The 20808-nt window shown below is 52.7% G+C and overlaps 2 protein-coding genes across 14 annotated transcripts in view; one reads left to right on the plus strand and one right to left on the minus strand.

Annotated features, from left to right (window-relative positions):
• MAP3K4 (mitogen-activated protein kinase kinase kinase 4) overlaps positions 1–4862 on the plus strand; it is a 94027-nt gene extending 89165 nt beyond the window's left edge. For 4 of the 5 annotated variants that reach the window (XM_006734278.3, XM_006734279.2, XM_031029205.2 and 1 more), the window contains one exon: positions 502–4862. In XM_006734278.3, coding sequence (XP_006734341.1) covers positions 502–522 — 21 coding nt within the window. In that variant the 3' untranslated portion in view covers positions 523–4862. The remainder of the gene's footprint in view (positions 1–501) is intronic. The other variant, XR_014148048.1, reaches the window with a different exon arrangement.
• Positions 4863–8577: 3715 nt separating this feature from the next.
• The window catches only part of AGPAT4 (1-acylglycerol-3-phosphate O-acyltransferase 4), a 118511-nt gene continuing 106280 nt past the window's right edge, over positions 8578–20808 (minus strand). For all 9 annotated transcript variants that reach the window (XM_031029204.2, XM_081829278.1, XM_081829270.1 and 6 more), the window contains 4 exons: positions 19777–19879; positions 17168–17243; positions 11552–11750; positions 8578–9108 (listed from right to left, as the gene is read on the minus strand). In XM_031029204.2, the coding sequence (XP_030885064.1) occupies positions 9014–9108; positions 11552–11750; positions 17168–17243; positions 19777–19879 (473 nt within the window). In that variant the 3' untranslated portion in view covers positions 8578–9013. The remainder of the gene's footprint in view (positions 9109–11551; positions 11751–17167; positions 17244–19776; positions 19880–20808) is intronic.

Genomic DNA, 20808 nt, shown 5'->3' on the forward strand with positions numbered 1-20808 from the left:
GGAACGTCTGCTTCGGGATTTCAGACGGGCATGTAGGTAACGAGGGCTCACACCTGGGATTGAACAGGGCACGGATGCGGATCCAGAAGACAGCACATTGTTGGGAGAGTACTCCGAGGAGAAATGTGGTGAGAAGGGAACCCTGGGAAAGCTTCGCTGAAAGGGCCCTGCAGGGGAGCCCCTGACGGGGGGAGGGAAGGTGAGGAGAGCGGGGTGAGTGGAATTAAGGAACCAGTAGCTGGATTTGCTATGTAGATACCAGGGATTTGTAATTAAAAACACAGTCGTTTCTTTGTTGAGACAGTTTGTGTCAACTCGATACTGTACAGATGCGTTCTGCAAGGTGCCCTCAGTGGCCAGTTGGCCAACGTCACCAGCTGCACGAGCTGAGCCTGCCGTCGGGCCGGCTCCGAGCCGGGGTCCTCGAGGCGGCGGTGACTTAACCTGTAAGTCGTGTGCCTGCCGCCCATGGGCTTCAGCTCTCTCCTGCCTCTCTCGCAGGTCTGCACGGATGAAGAATGAAGCTCGTCGGTCCGCGGCCTGGTAGTGTGTGTGCTCGGAGAGTTCTCGTAATCACTACTGTATGTAATATTTACATAAAGACTGTGCTGAGAAGCAGTATAAGCCTTTTTAACCTTCCAAGACTGAAGGCTGCACAGGTGACAGGCGTCACTTCTCCTGCTGCTCCTGTTTGTTTGACGTGGCCCGGGGCCCTTCCGAGTGACGGGTCCACGAGGTAAAGACGCTGCATGTTAAGTGCCATTACTACTGTCCACGGACCGTCGCTCTGTCACCTGCTTCTCGTGGGACTGAGAACTGTGACGTCAGCGTAGTATTTTGACCTTCCTGGGTTCAAAAGCAGTTGTAGTGTTATCAGGTGTCCTGGGCCTTGTTGTGAAACTCTTGTTTGTCGAGTGCACTGACTGTGAAACCTTACCTTTTTGTTGTTGTTGGCAAGCCACAGGTTTGTTATGCAAAGGCTGATTAATGAAATTTAAGAAAAAGGTTCTTTTTTCAATAAATGGTTTATTTTAGGAAAGCCCAGTTATATTGTCTTCTACTGGCTATCAGCTTCAGAGCCAACACATTATCTGAGACCGAGGTCCGCCACTCCATTCACGGGTTCCTGTACAGAAGGGGGCGCAACCAGACGCGCTAGAGGTGAGCCCTGGGTTGGGGGCCCCGCAGGATGGAGGATCTCCTTGCTGAGAAGCCCGAGGGGCTAACGGAAGGGCCACCGCAGATGCCGGAGGCCCCTTTAGAGTCTCTTACGGTCCGCCGGCAGAGGAGGCCGGGGGAGAGTAGAGAAGCCTTGTTACTACGTGCTGGAGGCCGTTGACCTTTAAACCAGGACGCGCCAGTGCGAGGTCAGTGTTAAGTGCGGCTGAATGACGTCTTGACAAGGAAGCATCTTTTTCAGCATGTCAGCGTTTCAGCAGTTTTCTAAAATAGCCCAAGGTATATGTCATTGATGGTGTTCTTTAGCTTCTTTTCGCTATTAAATTTTTAAAAGATTGACCTTAGAGCTTCCTGAACTCTTTTGAGAAGCTTACAGACTCCCTCCTGACCCCTAGCAGCTGCCTCCGGGTGAGGAATCTCTCAGGCACGACGCACTCACCTTCCCTCCAGGGCACTAGATCCTCTCCAAGAAGTTAAGGGATGTGTAGACACTGAGAATTTTGTTAAGCTCTCAGTCCTTTCAAACAGCTTTTTGGGGTGCGATTCACACAGTCCCGGACGTGTCCGTTCAGTGATCGTCAGTGTAGTTGTGCGGCTGTCCTTCCCGGTCCGCCTGAGGACATCCTGCTGGAAGGAAGCCCCGTGTCCATCTGCAGTCGGTCCCCACCCCTGCCCCTGGCCTTGGGCGACCCCTGACCACCTCTGTCTCTCTAGATTCGCCTATTCTGCACATTTCATTTAAGTAGAATTTCACCGTATGTGGTCTTTGCTATCTGGCATCTTTCACTTGGCATGGTATTTCTGAGGTCTGTCCACGTTGTAGCACACATTGGGACTTTATTCCTTTGTACATATGTGTTCCTCGCTACGTACTTTATTCCTTTGTACTGCTGAACGCTCCAGTGTGCAGAGATGCCACACATTTTCTTTCTTCATCTCCTGGTTCCATTTTTTGTTTATGATGCATCATGCTGCTCTGAACATTCATAAGCAAGTCTTTGTGTGGCCAGGTGTTTTCGTCTCTCTTGGGAGTGGGACTTCTGGGTCATGTGGCAAATCCATGTTCAATATTTTAAGAACCTGCCAAATGGTTTCCAGTGGCTGCACTGTCCTGCATTCCCAGCAGCGCCATGTGAGGGTTCTCGCCTGTCCACAGTCTCCCCTGGGGCTTGTCCCTGTCTTTTTGATGGTGGCCAATCTACGTGAGATGGTAGCTCACTGTGGTTTTGATCTGCATTTCGCTCATGATGGTGAACATTGTTTCTTGTGTGTGTTGGCCATTTATTTCTCTTTGGTGAGATGTCTGTTCAAGTCTGTTGCCCATCTTTTAATTGGGTTGTTTGTCTTCTTATTGAATTATAAGAGATTTTTATACGGTTTTGGATACAAGTCCTTTACCAGGGATATGATCTAGTTTTTTTCTCTCGGTCTGTGTCTTGTCTTTTTTCACTTTCTTAAGGGTGTCTTTTGAAGCACAAAAGTTTTTAATTTTGAAGTCTTGCTTATTAACTTGTTCTTTATTGCATATGCTCTTTAGATCATATCTAAGAAAACATTACCTGACCCAAGGTCACGAGGATTCACATTTACGTTTTCTTCGAAGAGTTTTATAGTTTCAGCTCTTACATTTAGATTCATCTATTCATCTATTTTTAGTTAATTTTTGTGTATGAGATCGATAGGGTTCACTGTGCACTTGAAGGAATTCATTCCCTAACTACAACTGTGGACAGGACAAAAAAGTGTGAGTCTCTACTCCACCCCCCACTGTCCCTGTTGTCCGCAGGCAGCTCAGGGAGCCTTGGCCTTTTTGCCTCAGATGCGCTTAGCTAGCTCATTGTAGACCTGGCCTATCCTGGCAGGGTGTGGGGTTCTGTAGTTTTGTGATGTTATTTTGTATAAACTTTAAAAGTCCGAGCCACCCTGTACTAGTTCATCAACTTTGTCAATATTCTCCACTGCTTTCCTTCCTCCTCATTTGCAAACATACAGATGGAATGGCATCCTGAAACTCCATTGGTGACTTCTGCTAATTCCCTGAGACCTCTGGGAACCATCTGGCTAAAGACTACAAACTTTAAGAAAGAGTGCAATTTGTGTCATTTAATTCATTTTTCAAATTCAAGGGGATTATTATTTAGCAATCCTAACTTTGTACTGCTTCTTCCCTTAAAATTCAACAGAACAGAAATGCCAGAAATTTCAAAAATATCTAGTTCCTTCAACATGTAAATCAAGACTGTGCTTTTGTTTGGAAAAAGAAGTGATAAAAGTAAAAATCATGAGTCTTACCCAGTGGAATGCTTTACTCACACAGCCCTAGGAAACTTTTCTAGATACTGAAAAGATCTAAAGGTGCTTAATAAATGCTTTTCAAACAATTCAGAACCTTAATATTAAAACAGGACAAGGCTGCAGGGGCTGAAGACTGACTCGGTTGGAACTGCTTATCCTTTCCTGGAGAAAAGCTTTGCTTTTTTTGCTGCTAACTCTGAAACTTCAACATACTGACTGTGTATAACATTCTGGATTTTATTTTGGCCTAATTGCACTTAAGAAAGGTTCTTATTTTTACTTTAGGAAAGGGCATCAAGAGAAGACAGGGCCATTTCAGTTACTGAAGCGCCTAAGTCGGTGCTCCGTTCACTTTGTCGGCCTCCCCTGAGCGCCTGGGGACTCGGTACCCGGAGGGGCTCGGAGCCCAGCCCTGCCCCGCCGAGGTGCCGCTCTGAGAAGGAGACCTACGCTAACTATTCAGAAGCTTCTCATACTCTGTTTCAGACACATTACCTGTCCGTGACAAAGGCTGCGAAGGGGGATAGAATGTCATGGGTCAAGAGAAGCAGGAATATGTGCTTGGTCCTCTACTGTCCCCTCAAGTCTGCAGGACCGTTGTGTTAGGACAGACAGCCTTGAAACATCTGAAGTGGTTGGTTTTCGTTCACATTTGTGGAAACTCTGGAAATACTCAAACCCCAAGGCAGGGTGGCAGGAGTGCGTTAGAGATTGGGATACTCGCTCATTCCTGGTTGATGGGTCAGGCGCTGTGCTGCTTGGGGCGCTCGGTGCTGACCGAGCCTTCCCCTGGGCTCCTTTCGGAGGGCGGAGGGGCTGGCCCTGAAAAGGGACTTGCCCTCTTGTCTAGCATGTTGATCAAGGAAGTAAGTTGAGCCTCATTCATCCTGGCAAAAAAAAATAAAAAAAAAAAATTGTTTTAAAATGTTTTTTTGATTAAATCTCTGAAGATGCTTTTAGGAAATGCAGCCAGTCGTGTACGTGCACAGCTGCCGTGTCTTTCTGTGGGTGGGGAAGAACCCAACACGAGGGGCTTCGGCGGCCGGCCTGGCAGCCCTGAGTGATTGCTTGGCAAAGGCAGCAGACGACCTTGAGTCTTGACCCTGGGGGGAGGGGGGGTGGCTGCTGCACAGGCCAATGTGTCGACCCGAAGTCATTTGTCTTAAGAGCCTTCCCATTTGGGGCGCCTGGGTGGCTCAGTCGTTAAGCGACTGCCTTCGGCTCGGGTCGTGATCCCAGGGTCCTGGGATCGAGCCCCACATCGGGCTCCCTGCTCGGCGGGAAGCCTGCTTCTCCCTCTCCCGCTCCCCCTGCTTGTGTTCCCTCTCTCGCTGTGTCTCTCTCTGTCAAATAAATAAATAAAATCTTAAAAAAAAAAAAAAAAAAAAGAGCCTTCCCATTTCACAAATGCAGCAGCTACAGCCTGTCTCCTAGGGGGCCGAGAGGAAGGACACCCTTGTGGCATGGCACTGAGCCCACAGGGAGAGCCAGCTTTTGCCCCCAAACCTGGAAGTCCTTTCCCAGCCGAGGCAGTCCCCGTGTCTCATTCCAACAGGAGACTTTAGAACCGTTTTTGTTTGGAGGAAGAGCATTTATGAGAACAAGAGGCAGCTGTATGAGCAGCCCGCCGGCCAGAGCCTCATCCTTGCCGCCCCTCATTCTCCGCAAGCAGAGCGTGAGCACCGTTTCGGTTAAGGCTGTAAGACACACTTGTGAAAGGAGGGGAACACTGGCCACCCAACGGGACAGCCTGCGGGACCCGAGGCCCCGGAACCCGGGACTCACCCTGCCGGTGTCCCTGGCCGCCCGGTCCCTGTGGTCTTTTCAACACAGGCAGCAGCTCACACGGCACTGACATTCCTCCTGTGGTCGCTCCGGAAACTGGCGGGCCCCGGTATTTGTTCTTCTCACTTGAGCCTAGCAAATACGTGGATGGTCTGAGCAGTGCTTTGGGGCAAGCTGGGTGAAACCTCGTGTTGAGCAGGGAACAGGTACCCTGCAGAATTTTCCCTTTTGTCCATATTTATGAGTAAGTCCTAAAGCCTCAGCAAAGCCGAATCTGTCTTGCATGGGGGCGAGCCGGACCACTGTTCGGCTCCATCAGGAGAGAACCCAGAAGCTGCCGGGGCCCCTTTTGGTGACTGTCACGTCATCCCTTCCTACATCACCCTTCCTGGCTGATTATCGTTGGATTTTACATCTAAATCACTGTCGTTCAGATCCACTTACAGGCATATTAGAAAAAGATTAATGTGTGTAATTTTTAAACACCAGTAGCTACTTGTACAAGGTTTTGCATGCATTTATTTAGAGAATACAGCAGTCAAGAGATAACTCCAGGGGCGCCAGGGTGGCTCAGTCGTTAAGCGTCTGCCTTCGGCTCAGGTCATGATCCCGGGGCCCTGGGATCGAGCCCCGCATTGAGCTCCCTGCTCGGCGGGGAGCCTGCTTCTCCCTCTCCCACTCCCCCTGCTTGTGTTCCCTCTCTCGCTGTGTCTCTCTCTGTCAAATAAATAAATAAAATCTTTTTAAAAAAAAAAAAAGAGATAACTCCAGTACTACTATGTGATCACAGGAGAAAGGTTGTGTTCTCTCGAAAAAAAAAAGGAAACAAGGTGAGAGACTAACTCACAGAGTGTGTTAGTTCGTCCTCCACGGTAACTCCTGTCCACTCAGCAGTCACCGAATCGGTCCACTTGCCCAGCTGCAAGCTGCGTTTTGGATGGCTGGTGTTTTTAGTAAAGAAAGTCACTCTGGGGGCTTGGTTTCCTACAAGTGCATCAGACTCCCTGCCTCAAAGCTTTAGGGAAGTCTGGAAAGTGGCCATCGCTCTCCAGAGTGCAGGAAGATGATTTTTCTCTTTTACGTCGGATCTCCGAGCTGGCTCTGAGCAGGGCTGACCCAAGCTACCATGAGATGGAAGTGTTAGGACACGAAGCTCTTTGCCCATGACGCACCTCCAGGGACTAACACTCACTACAGGTGGCTTAACCTCCATGGGGCTTTAATTCTGTACGAAATCTATATCCTGGGAGGGTTAGGGGGTCCAGCGCTGGGTCTCTCCAGGGCACCATGCTCATCTCTGCCATTACGGGAACAGGGGCAGAAGGAAGACCAGCTGCCCACACCTCCTAACAAATTGCTTCTTCGTGGGAGGGCCAGACAGCTGAAAAGATGGCAGGATGCGTCCCCAGACTACCACATTCTCTTGCGACCTAGGCAGTTGTGAGGAGCGCTGATGAGTTCTTTTCCCAGGGGAGTATTTTGCCTGCCTTCCTCCGACCTGGACCCACAGCGCTGGTGAGCAGCCTGCCTTTGCTCGCGTGTTAGGTTCTAGGGCCAAGGCTGGGTATATGTTACTAGCGCTCGATCACTATATTCATGGGGGGAGTGACATATTTTTGGACACCTCAGGGTTGTTCCTGAGCATTTTGCGAAGTTGCAGCAGGGAGGCAGCTTTCTACTCTCTCATCCCTTCTGTGTTTAGTGCTTCAGGATTCGTAAAGCGTCTTCACATACACGGCCTCATTTTACCCTTGAAACAACCCAGGAGGCAGGTATGATCGCCCTCATTTTACAAATGGGGAAACTGGGACTCTTGAGGTAAGATGGCTCACCCAAGGGCTTAGACCACGAGTGAGCTGCAGAGTGCCGGGGCGGTGGGGGGGTGGGGGGGGGCACGCAGCTGCGGCCAGGACTGACCCCCCTGACTGCCTTGCTCGGCTCTGCTGCGGAGCGAGGAGTCCCTGGCGCAGAGCAGTCCCCACATCCAGGTGCAGGCGGACATACGGGAACGTGGGTACAGACGCCTGAGCTGCGCCCAGGGCCTGCAGTGGTCATCCCCGTGCTCCTGCCCACGAATCTCCGTCCTTTTTGCTCTGGGGGAAGACTGTTTGAAACCCACCTGTGGCCTGACGCAGGGTGAGCAAATGCATGGGCTCATCACCCCTGCTCTCAGGGATGCTTGCAAATGTCAGCTCAGGCTCTGGCCTCACCGAAACTCCCTTCCCACAGCTAAGCCAGAATCTGTTTCTCTGTTCGCTTCTGCAGTTCTTGTCAATGATACGTTATTATCCCTTCAGCAGAGAGAGCTTCTCTCGGGTGTTCTCCGAACTCCCTGGCTTACCTAGTTCCATTGTGCTTGGGAAACCCTTGGTGAGTAAATGAGCAAACCCTCTAAAAACGTGATTCTGAATAGTTTATGCCCAACTTTTGGATGGAAGTTTGTCCCTTCTTCTGTGAGCATAGCGACGAAGAACTCTGTCCCAGCAGCGTGTAGCTGTGCACAGGGAGAAAGCCTTCTGCTTACCTCGTGTGCCCCTAAATCCCCACCAGTGTGAATGCCATCAGTGCCTTGGCCTGAGAGGACAGCGTGTCCCGTAGCTAAATGTTTTCCGCCAGAGATATTGCTGCTTGTCTTTCATGTTGTGCATGTGGCCCCTTTGGACTGGCACAGTTTGCAGAGGTCCAGCATGTGGTCCTTACTCCAAAGAAGGCCTCGCGTGTCAAGGAGCAGCCCTCTTTCGTGGTGTGAGAGTCTGGGCTCCCGGAAGAAGAGTGGATGCCCAGGGGGTCCTCATACGCCGGTGTTTACTCCGGTCTGACCCTGCTCAGAGGAGTACCTTGGCTCCTGCACGAGCCTGTATTGGTTTGGGGGACCCAGGTTCTACCTGCTCCTGAGATAAGCAGTGCACTTAAAGTCATTTCTCAAATGGCTGCAAGATGCCTGCCCTTTATTTTTCCGTTCAGGTTCTTCAGGGAATTGCCCACCCCTTCAAGACGTGGGCCAGGGAGGCTCCATTGCCGGCAGATTGAGAAAACCAAAGCTGCCTTACAGGGCCTCTCACTACGTCCGACAGACGTGCTCAGCTCGTCCCCCAGCACCTGCCGTATCCCTTAACCGCCCCCCCCCCAGGTTCCTGCACCTGTGTCTGTGGCCGGGGGGCCCCATCCAGCACCCCGCCCCCCGTGTCCTGAGTCCACCCCGCTCCCTCCGGGCAGCGCTGCTGGGTCACTGCCTTCCAGAACCCCAGAACAACGGCAGAGGGCGGAGCGGGAGGATGGAGCAGTCTGTGGAAACACATAGCACAGGGAGCCAAACAGTTTGTTTTTTTGGAGGCATAATTTAGTCATCTTACCTAAAGCGCCTTTCACTCTTTCGCAATCCAGTACAGAAAACTCAGCACCAAAGAATGAAGGGGAACCCTCTGTTCCCCATCCCTGCCCTCCCCCTGTGCCTCAGATCCCCTCTGAATGATGACAAAATAAGGCTCACACTCAACCGCACATCATTCTGACTTATATGTATCCTTTCCCTTACACGCACACACACACACTCACACTCAAAAAGAAAATCAAAACCCACTTAAGCATTATGGGGGGATAAAAGATTTAAGAACATCTTCCTCCCCATCTGGCATGGAGACCAAACTGCCTTCCCAGCAGGGGCTCACCCCGCTTCGTCCCCGGGTCCCACTAAGGATGGCTGGCAGCGTCCACCAGTCCCCAAGGGCCCCTCCGGGCGCTCATGTGTCTGGGGTCAGTTGCTCCGTTTCTGCTTGCTGTCGATGTTGCCGTAGGCAGAGCCCTTGTCGATTTCTGTCACACCAATCATCCATCGAACTCCCATAGAAGCTGCAGAAATGGGAAGCGCGGGGAGTTAGGAGCCCCCGGGGGACTATGCCGGGGAGAATGCGGGGAGGCCGGCTGTCGGCAGACCTCAAGCAGCAGCTGAGATCTCGCCGGCTAACTTGGGGCCCAGGGCATAATCCTGCTGGAGTTCTCCTGGAGCATGGGCGTCAGACTAAGTGACATTAAAACAAACAGCGAGGCTGTTCTGCTGGTGGGTTTTAATCCTTCAACCCTTCGAGGTTGCTAAGCCACACTCCACTGTACACGAGGCTTACAGAATTCCTCTGCTTGTTATACTGGCCCCCAAGGCAAAGAGGATGCTTTTGCAAATGCAGGGCAGGAACTTAATAAAACACCCTACAGCGAAGCTGGATAACCTACCAGGAACCTGGAGAGTGCAAGAGCCCAAATGTCTATGTAGTGCCCAGCTCTGCTCTTGGGGTAAGAGAGCTGTGAACGGGGAAAAGCCCCTGGCTCCCAGCGGAATGGGCCCAAACAGAGACCAGGAGGGACCCTCGTGAGCCCGGCAGAGCCACCAGGAAGCTGGACAACAGGGCCGAGGTCACACGCTGCAGTCGAAGCTGCTGTCTCGGACACGGCAGACTCGGTGAGGTCCTTCAGGGCAGGGAGCACGTCTGAGTCCCCTGAGGAGCCCAGCACCAAGCACATAATACACATTTCAGAGTGGATAAATGGCTGATAACTGAAATCTCCGCGTGCACAAGCATTGTGGTCTGCGAACCGTCCCTCAGACTCACGTGGAGCTGACGGGCGAGCGCAGCCCGGCCCGACGAGGCCCGGGTGTCCCTGGGCCGGTTACAAACGGGCAGTTCTAGGAAGGCCTGTCCCAATACTAGAGCCACCATGCGGCGGCGGGGATGACACTGTGGAGAACCAAGGGGTGCGAAAGACATCGGCTCCATTGCTCAGAGGCCTGGGAAGGGGAACGAGACCCAAATACCGACATCCCGGGCAGAGTGTAGTGAGGCTCACAGCAGATGAGGCACTGGTCTGTGGGCTCAGGGCAGTCAGCTCCTCCGAGCTCCCGGAGACCCCGTTCCGTGGGAAGGGTGTCCGGCCCCCGTTTGGGCATGCACTGCACACCTTCATCACCAAGGAGCCCCACTGAAGGCGGATAGGCTCAGTCTGCTCCCCTCCCTCCGGGGACCCTGACAACCGCAGCTCCTGGCACCTGGCCAGCACATAGCAGCCCTGGGCGGGGGAGTCCTCTGGCCTGTGTTGGGGGAGTTAAATTGTTAGAAACGGGTTTTCTCCTGCACCCTCTTTTTTTCTACACAGGGCAGGTAGTATTTTAATTTTCAGCATTAAAATACATTTTTCATTTTAAAAAAGGTGACAGTAGGATCTACTTCAAGAATAGCAGCCAACTTGCCTATTGCAAACAGTCTAGAATTGGTTGGCTTGATCCAAAAGAAGGAGCTAGGTTTTGTGTGTTGTGAGGTGTGCAGGTGGCCACAATTTATTAGGTGAAAACTGCACTAGGGACAGTCCATCTGTGTATTTATGCATATATGTCTGAGTCCAGAAGAAGGTGCACCAAACTGTTAATGATGATTCATCTCTGGGGCGTAAGCTCAAAGGGGAATTCTGTCCTGAGACACTTCCAGTTTTATGCACTTCTGTGTGTTGGCGTCTTCTGAGCATTCAGTCAGCACCTGTGTCTTTTGCTGGAATAACTGAGCTACGTCCATTTGAAACAAGCACACAGATCACTGCATGCTTTGACTCCATGCCATGTCCTCTTGGTCTCAGGAAGGCAGGGCACACTCTGCCCGTGCTTTCCAGAGTCTCAAAGGAGGACACTTCCTCCTCAGACTCCAGGGAAGGGTACATTTCAGAGGGGCTGGCCGTGAAATGGGGCTGCCCCTCCCAGGGAATCCTACCAAGTTCCCCCCCGCCGGCTGCCTCACTTCAAAGACCAGTGGCAGTGTGCAGGGAACCCTGGGGCTGTGAAGAGACCAAAGTAGTCTGAAACGCCTGGTCAACGAAGTCGGTGTGGATTAATGCAAGGCTGCTCCCAGACCTTTCTATTCGATGCCGGGCAAGTGGCAACCGCCTTCTAGAAGCACTCGCACTTCCCCAGAGGGGCCGGGACCTGCTCTGAATGGCCAGGAGCCTTTGCCCAGTGCTGCTGGGCCCCGAAGGAAGGAATGATGAGAGTGAGCAGAGCTGAGCGGTCGCTGCTGCCTCGCCGAGCCCCAGGGGGAGCAACCACAGGTGAATTCCTCCAGGCCTGGGATTCTGGGTGTGTTTGACCGTGAGTCCTGCAAGCTAGTTTTCCCTGTCCGTCTGCAGGCTGTGCTTCCTGTTCCTAGACGCTGCGACACCTGGCACGACTGTACCCGCCCTTCTGCCTCCCCCTGTCCCCCGGTCAGATGCTCCTCACGGCAGCATGGCTGGGGCAGGGCTCTTGCTCTCTGCTTACCCACAAAGAAGACGAGGGCGAAGCTGGCCAGGGTTAGGGAAGACCCGCTGCTGATCATGTTGATGAGGAACCGGAAGAAAGGGTAGAGCAGTAGGGAGGCCCAGAACAACCAGTTGATGAGCGTCCAGGGCCGCCGGGGGGGCACCATGGCTGTCTCTGGGAAGGTGCCCGTCCTGTAGTACTCCTCCTGGAAGGCATCCTGGGGACAGAGAGGCGACCCTGAGGCACTTTGCTCGTGCATGACACCGCGCTCGTGCAGGCCCTTCCCGGGGCACCGGGCGCTGCTGTGAGCTCAGCAGAACTGGGGTGGGGGCCGCAGCACCACCCCAGTGGCATCTTGCAGGCGCCTGAGGGGTCTTCCCAGCACTGAATTTGGCGTCCCCTTCCCACAGTGACACAGAGGCGGGACGTCACAGCTCTGCCTCTAGCCCAGGCGTAGGAGCTCGAGCTTTGGTGCCAGGCCAGCCCGGGGCCATCCTAGTCGGCTCCTCGGTACTTACCTGCCTCTGGTCGGGTGGCCAGCCTCTGCGGCCCAGCTTCCGGTCGGCAAGAGGGGCGGTACTGCCCGCCCCCCAGAACAGGCCAGTGGAGAACGAACGAGACACCGAACCTGCCCTCAGTGAACGCCCGCAGAACAGACTAGAAGAACCCTGAGCCTCGGGCAGAGCCATGAGCTCGCCCTCTTGCACCTAACCCACGACAGCATGGCACTGCCCAGCAGCCCTGTGAAGTGACTGTCGAGACAGCCGGGTGGTCAGCAGGCCCCTGACCTGACAGGTTGGAGCAGCTTCTCTCATCGGTGCCCGACCTGAGATTAAATACAGGAGGCCCCCCTTGTCTGCAGATACCCCGGCTTCTGGACCACCAGCGGCCGCTGCTGACTGGGACCGTGGATGAGGGGACCGCCTGTCCCTGAGTGTGTGTGTGTGTGTGTGTCACCGAGGAGCCTGCAGGGGTCTCGGTCGGGCATGGGGCGCACCAGGGAGCCCCGAGGCCGGGCCTGCGCAGCGAGCACCCTCCAGCGGCTCCCGGGAGACCCCAGGTGCTGCTTGGTGGCCATGGGAGTGAGTGACACCACGGGGCCAGGCGACAGGCAACAGGGCCAGAGAGACCCACACCAGGATAGCAGCACCGTCCCTGGGCACCGTGTGGCATGGGGGCTGGCGACTGGCAGCCACGGGGACTTTGCCCGCTTCTAAGTATCAGCAACAAACTAAAATATCCTGAAAGCATCCTGGGGGCTGACAGCGTGCACGCTGAACAAAACCCATCTCTGGGTCACGTGGGGCCCCCGTCAGAGCCTGGTGGTGTTCCAGTTGTCCAAAGAGTCGAGTTTCCTGGAAAACGAGCTTCCACCTACCTGGAACTTACACCCGAGGTGCCCAACTTCTCCCTTTAACAGCCTGAGAGAGCAATCTCTAAAAGAGACCATACTTCTCTTTTTTCCCCAGTCAGGATGTACTGAGTAATATGCTTTTGTCACCACGGAGAGTCATTATTAAAATGAGTCCCCAGAGCCTGTGGCTGACGCAGACAACCTCTGGGGAAGCGACAGTGACCTGTCCAGTGCCCAGAGCGACGGCCCCTCACTTTGCCAAGGCCGGCCATGAACCTGGGTGATTTTTCTCATCCCAGGGTACAATAACAGGAGCCCAATAACTCGGTAAGGGGGGTGCTCCGGGCTGAATGCTTGTGTCCCCCCGGAATCTCCATGTGGAAGCCTAATCCCTGGTGTGCTGGGCTCGGGACACTCTCAGGCTCCTGATCTGGCCCCCGAGCCCGTGAGATTTACAGGCCACCCGGTCTCTGGCCCTTTGACATAGAAGCCTGACGGGACTGAGACGGGAGGGCGTACTTCCGGGCCTTTAAAAAACAGCTTTATTGAGGTGTCATTTACATACCATCAAACTCCCCATTTTAAAAACGGGCCTTTTTTTTTTTTTTTTTTAATTCTCTTGCTTAAGAGTTTTGATAGGTACCCGTCTACTGTGATGTTTCTTCGGGGAACCTGTCTGCTTTTCCCGTCTCGGGCCAGAAAGATACTCGCTAAAGCCAAAAGTTATTTGTGCCTCCAGCAAGAGGAAAAAGCACCCCCTTTCCTAGGGGTCCGAACTCATTCACTCCAGAGTTTTCTTTTTCTCTGTTTTGCTTAGAAAACTGAATCTCTCCCCAAGACCCCTCACTGCCCCCCAGGGACTGGTGCCGTAGCCCTTGCTGGCCTTCCAGGGGCGTCACTGTGGCTCTGTGACCTGCAGGGTGGGACAGGGAGCGCCTGGCCGGGGCCCGATGTCCGCTCCAGCAGCAGGACGTTCCTGGCCCCTCCCGGCCATGTCACGTCCTTTGTAATCAAGTCTGCCCCACGGGGAGATGGCCGGGGTTAATGATGCTTCCATTTTTTGTTGCCATCTGTTAGCATTGCGTGGCATAGGGTAAGTTGGAATTGGGGAACGTATTTAGTGAAAGGGGAGTTTGTTTCCAGAAAGAAATCTCAACCCCGAAGTCTAAAGGGGGAGATGCTCCCAACAAAGGACAAACCCCTGAGTGCTCAGAGTCTGCAGCACATAACCGAAGCCCCGAGACACGGCACCAAAGGCCAGGCCGTCCTCAAAGAGCTGGACCGGCTGGCTCCGCAAAATAAAATGTCTTTGCTAAGTCCCTGGGGGAGAAAGGAGGGAGGGAGGGGAAGAGGGAAGAGCAGGGAAAGAAAGAGAGGGACAGGAGGTCAGAGCTGGCTCCTCTGTCAGCGGGCCAGGGCAGGAGGGACCCTTCAGAGGACAGCGCTCCCCGTGCAGGCAGACCTCAGGCCCGAGCGTGTTGTGTGCAAAGGACTGCACCACGGGGCCCAGCCGGAGATCCTGCCGCCACTCCAAGGAGCAATGCCCTCGGGGTCCATGCAGAAGCCATCGCCAGCGTGGAAAACCCTTCGTCCTTGTGCTTGAAGCATTTCCTGCTGGCTTCTGCACCCCACACAGAGCAGCTCCCAACCGCGGCCCCCGTGGACCCTCCACACCCACAGGACAGCTCGGACGCCGCTTCCTTCACCCGCTTTTCAGCGTGCACCATTAATGGCTAATTCCTCATCCCTTCGGCAGACTTCAGACTGCCGGCCAGGGGAGTAAGGAAGTAACAAGTCAGAAATGAAAAGTCAGAATTGGTTCAAACCATACCATGGGGTAACCATGATGGCTCAGGGGAAAAGCGATTTGGGCACTGCCGTTGTCCCCAAAGAGATCATGTGAGGTCACGGGTGGTTTCCCGAAGCCCCCACCCTGCAGCCAGCGGCGGTCCTGGATGCTGACAGGTCATCAGCGTTGTGCCTTTTCTAAACGCTAAATCTGTTCCACTTAAAGGATGGCCCCGTTTTCAGAGATGATGCCCTTCCTACTTGAGAGTATTAAAATGGCAGTGGTAGATAGTGGATTTCTTTTTATGTTCCTGCCTGAACAGAATGAAACATTGCCACGTCCCTGTTTGGCCGCCCAGCACCCCCTCCCACACTTTGCAGACACTTTACTTGTCCGTGAAAGCAAAGCCAGAGAATTGCTGCCCTGAAGTCCAAAGCTCAACGTCAGCAGAATTGTCTTTCAACACCATACATCTGAAAGGTGACGCTTAACACAGAACCCCACTTTGGCAAGCGTGGTGGGGCACCGGGATTTCTGGTACACAAAGTCCCAGGCCCATCGAGGCTTCTGAGGGGACAGGGCTGCCACAGAAACGACAGGATGCTGGGGTTCCTCCCCGTCTGTTCACAGTTCCTCTTGGAGGCACCGCTGACCCCTCCTGCTCACTGCTCAGGTGGCCTCTCTGGGGAAAAGGCCAGCCTCCCAGGTCTGTTCATAGACGTGGCCCGTAGGGAGATGGGAGCTGGGCATGTCATTCTCTGAACCTCAGTTTCTTTGCACCAGATGATCGTTTTGAGAACCCCTTCCAAACTGAACCCTATCATTTTAATGCATATGTAGTTTAGAGAAAAGCCTCTGGAGAGACCTCATCAGGAAGGAGAGGTGTTTCTTCGCTGAACGCCCAAGTGGTTCGGGTCACACAATGGCCACCAGTCTCCCGCCTCAGCACAGCAGAGAACGGGCCCATGGAGAAAAACCTCCTTTGCTTTGGTGGGTTTGAGGCCCGCGTTTGTTAGATTTGTTTGTGTGGTTCTTTACGAAAGCATTCCTTTCCGAGGCCTTAGCGCATTTTTCTTCTCGCTAATAGTGACATGTTGTATACCGCCCAGAGGATTAAACCAGAAAACAGCACAAGGAAAAATGCCACCCCGTGCGTGAAACCAGAGGAAAAGAATATATATCGTTTGCGTGTTTCTGTCAGGCCCAGGCCTGCAGCAGCACAGAACCTTCCTAACTGGGAACCCCGTTTAAAAGCATCCGCAGTACGTTTCCGAGCATGGGCCCACAGGCCATGTGTCTGAGGCGGCCTCTGAGAAATACGCATTTCTAGGCCCCCCCGGACCTACGGGGTGAATCTCCGAGGCTGGGGGGGCTGCACGGTCCCCGCTCTGTGACAGGTCCCTGTGTGCTGTTTGGAAGAGGAGACTGGATGCCTATCCCTATACCCGTCCAGAAATGACCCCAAAATGGCAAGTTCTGCAAAAGTGACTTTTGGGGAACACAGGAGTGACTTCTTGCTGTGAGAGTATCAGGATCTTGATCCCCAAACAGCATATTTGTAAGAAGTCTCTACTTAATCTGATGGTGGTAATCTGGGGGTCTTTGGGGCCAAAACACATTCTCAAAGGAAGGATTAGAATGCTTATCCAACTGGAGCAGACAGCCCATAAAGTTCCGTGTGATTATCTTCCCTAGCGGAGTGGGGAGAAAAAGACAGCACCTGCCAACCGGTCTGTATTTATGGAATTCAGCACCAGGAAGTCAGTATCCTACTCTGTGTACTCGATTCTAGGCTGGTTTGGCCTTAAAATGCATGATGAATCAGAAATAAGTCTCTATGGGCAGCGAGACGTGGTCAAAAAAACACCTTCCTCACTAGGTGGGCGCTAACCTTTTCTCCTTCATAAGATCAAGCAGTTAGGGCCCTAAGAATGCGACTCCCTCTGCCCCCTGCACGTGTCTGAGGAGAGAACCCAATGAAAGGTAAGGCCCTGCTCAGAGGAAGGAAAGAAGGTGTGTGTGCGGCGGAGGGGCCTGGGGGGCTGCTGAAGAGCTAGAGCACAGCCAGGAAGTGGGGGGCACGGGGCCAGAGCAAACCCAGCAGAGGCGGAGTCTTGCAAGCCTCCATCTTGCCTGTGCTCGCGGTTTTGAGACCCTACAGGCCGCCACATTGTAGGTCCGAGGCCATCGGGATCATCCGCATCGCTGAAAGAACTCTACCCCCCAAGAACCAGAGGCTACTTTTGCTAAGTAGACACGGGCTGTTGGGGGCCATCACTTTTCTGTCCACTACACCCATCATCCTTCCCATGAAGCCCCCTTAAAACCCATCTTGCTATGGTCTTCCCCCCCCGCCAAGTAGAGCATCAGCCCCAGCGTGGCTGCTAACTGGGGTGTTGCCACCATCGGATCCCAGGGCCCCCACAGTGCACCCACAGCTGCACCTCGAAACAGGTCCTGGGATCCCGCACAGCCACCCCGCTGCACTGACCTTCTCCTGGTAGAGTTTGTGGAGCCAGGCTGAACACTCGTCCTCCTCTTCGGGGACCTCCTCTAGAGGAATCCGCCTGCAAAGCAGAGAGCAGCTGGTAGGGAGGCGGCCAGAGCCAGTGCCCCAACCACGGTTCATAACGATGCTGGACATCCCCAGGCTTTACTGAGGGAGCCTGGGTCTTGTGGGTGTGCGGACGGCAATTCAGTTGACAGGCAGAAATTCATACCCGTATTGGGGAGATCCGGGCCCAGATGCAGGGCTGGTCCCTGAAGGAAGGGCCTGCTCTGGCAGGTTTGGGGACTCAGGCGGTGTCAGCCGAGGACTCCTGCCTCTCCCTGTCCTCCCTCCCGACCTCATGGAGAGGCTCCAAACATCTGGGGTTTGCCCCTCCGAGAGAGGGCAGTTTGCCCCATTTGCCACCTGTTATAATCCGACATACACAGAGTCTACACATAGCTGAAACCGTGCTGTGCTTCTCCCCGCCGGGTAATGACTTCATACAGTGGTGAATGAAGTGTCTCCCGTCCAATGACCGCTTCGGCCTCTTGGACAGTGCGGAGGCTGATGTGCTGCAAGGGTCTGGACAAACAGAAGGCCGTGTATCTTGGGGAACATGGAGAAAGCAGGGGACCCGGTCAGGCCTCGTGGCCCTTTGCTCACCAGAAGTGGATGAGGTTCGAGGGTGGCTCTGGGGCCACCTGCCAACAGCCCCCCTGAGCAAGGGGGGTTCAGTAGACCACATTTCCTGTTGCCCTATTGCAGATCTAGTTCTGTCTGTCTGCAGGTTGCTGGCTTTTGTGACCTCCAGGCATATTTATTCACCCTGATGTTGTGCACAGGAAATTCTGCGTCCCCCATGACAGCCATGGGGGGCTTCACGTCCCTCTCTGGCTCAGGACTACCTTAGTCATAAGGTACGTTTTTAGGACGTATCCATCACACTGTAGCCTGTTAAGAGAACGTGGGATTCCATCTTAGAGGCTGTATTGTACGGGGCTGTTTTCACACGATGAAAAATCACCCCGTAAACTCCTCCACGTCCTCCCACGAATACCGACTCCTTCGCTCTTTCTGGCTCACTCTGGTTTGGAAACCAGATGTCTAACTGTGTTTCTTGAAAAAGGATAGGGAGCCTGCATACTGTTTATTTGGATAGTAGGCTTATTAAGGCCCTTTCGCTCTTTTCAAGAACTTCCTTGACATTCCTGCCCTTGCTGTTTTAATACTTTGCATTGAGGTAAAGCACGAGAAAGCCTGTTCCCCTCTGAGGGGTTACCTGCGCCATGAGGACAAGTGTGTGGAGAGGCACAGTCTTGCCCTCAGGCCAGGAGAGCACCAGCTTCCGTGGGCCCACGTGGTATGGTTTTGGCTGTTTACACCTCATTCCTACATGTGCTCCAGAGAAGCAGTTACCTGAGAGGCGGCCTAGTGGGTACGATGATCTTGAATAGTGCTCCAGGTTTCCCCAAATAGCTGGGGCCCAGCTGGCCCCTGAGTGGGGCTCCTGCCAGGTGTCGATAAGAGCTCACGGGGCAAAGCCTCCTTTACACCTGGGAGAAGGCCTCCCTCCGGAAGGTTGGTTTTCCTGCCCTCATCTGCCTTCAACTGCGGAATAAGGTAGACTGTCCGCTGTGGCATTAGGAAACAGGAATAATTAGGATGCTTCTTTCCTATTTGTAAGGGGGAGCCAAAGTCCTCTCCAGCTAGGAAGCTATTTAATTCAGGCTGTCAGTCCATCAAAACATCTCTCCTGGAAGGTCTGAGCCCTTCTTGCAGCCTTGTGGTGACGATCAGCCACTGAATTTACATCGTCCTGTGTTGTCATACTTCAGTATCTGTAAGGTCTTTTTAAAAAGAAATCAGAATGTTCTAGAACACTTGGCTAGTTCTCCAAGAGCGGGCACGTCAGATCATCTTGGTTAGCCTTCTGGGAAGACAACCTAGTGTGAAGGAAACCAGCGCCATCCCTCAGCCCTGTCGTGCTGGGTTTTATGTGTGAGTCCCAGCTGGGTTTTACTGTCTGCAGTATCTCTCAATTATTTCCCGTTCATCTCGATGACATTGCAGGAGACCAGGGTGAGCCCCGTTCTGTAAGCTGATCCAGCGGGCCAAGAGAACGGGTTTGTCTAATACCTTGTGAAATCTTTTCAATAAAATCATAATAGCTTGGGATATAACACATAAGATACTGCTAAAATGTTCTCCATTTGTTTCTAGACCTCCTTATAAGTTTTACGTGTTCTTATCTGTATATATCTGTATGTAGCAAACACATCCTCCAAGAAAAGGGGTCAGTAAAATAATCTCTTCATACTCAGTCTCAAAATAACTCTAAAATACTATCTTCCGTCTGTCCAACCTGAGCTCTATGATGAGTATGAGTTGGTCAGAGAGAATCAGAAAGTAGAGGCTTCCCTGATTATTGACATTAGTGCTGTGTGTCTTGAGTTCCTAATATAAACACAGACTGTGAAGTTCATTTCATTACAGAAGGCAGACAAGAAAATACAAAACAGACTTCCCTGGAAAGAGGTCTGTAGGCCATTGGTGATTTAATTACTTTGATGGGCGCTCTCTGTTTTGGAAAGGAAATGGAACCAACTTACCTGACATATAAATCGGCATGATATTTCTTCCCATTTAGGACCCCCAACAGTGTTGGATTTTCATTATTTCTGAAATTGAGTGTACAGTCATATACAGCTGAAACTATAAAAAAATAAAACAAATACAAAGCAGTATATAGCGTGTGAACCCAAGTTTGTTTTGTAGATACACACATTGGAAAACAATGATGAAATTCGCTAACTGGTTATCTCAGGATGGTGGGATGACTGGGTTCTTCCTCATGCTTTTCTATACTGTCCAAATGCCCTACATTGAACACACATCACCTTTTGTAACCAGAAGAGCACACTACAACTCAGTAACTGAGAACAGAGTGATTACTGGGGTCAGAACGGTTTGAAGCAATACTGCAGTGTCCCGTCTAGAAGTTTTGCAACAATATCTAGACAGGTATCAGTCATTAGATCAGTCAGTCTAGAGCACACTATCCAAGGATGCGTCTGAGTTTATGGCAGTGTAACCATTTTACGAGTGTTTCTCCCCCTAGAGAAGTAAGATAGCTACAAAACTAGAATAAGATGCTGGAGACATCTTAAGGACTTGAACTAGAGTCCGTTGAAACGTGGCTAAGAAGCAAAGAACGTGTGATGTGAGTGCATCTGCCCAACAGTGAGCTGACCTGTCAGCAAGTTACGTCAGCATGGAGTGCTGGGGCCGCAGGGCCTGGCCCGGGCTCCATAACTGCTCAGTGGGTGGAGGGGTGCAGAATGCATGAAGGACCGTGAGTGAGCAGAAATAGAGCGTGCAGACAGGACAGCAGGACGGGACAGTAGAAAGAACACGAGTTTTGAAGTCGGCCTGGTGCCTGGGGGACCCTCTCTTGGACGTGCCACTCAGCCGCCCTGAGCCTAGTTCCCCTGGAGAAGGGGACCCACGATGCCTTCCTCATAGGCTTGTTGAGCTGGCCAAAGTCTGCACTTCCCACGGGGCCTGGCACGCCGTGACAAGAGATCGTGAGCCCAGTACTTTATGGAGAGCTTGGCATATGTGCAGTTACTATGCATAAAGCG

This window comes from Leptonychotes weddellii, chromosome 8, assembly GCF_054177405.1.
Source record: "Leptonychotes weddellii isolate Sample4059 chromosome 8, ASM5417740v2, whole genome shotgun sequence".
NCBI classification, from domain to species: Eukaryota; Metazoa; Chordata; class Mammalia; order Carnivora; family Phocidae; genus Leptonychotes; species Leptonychotes weddellii.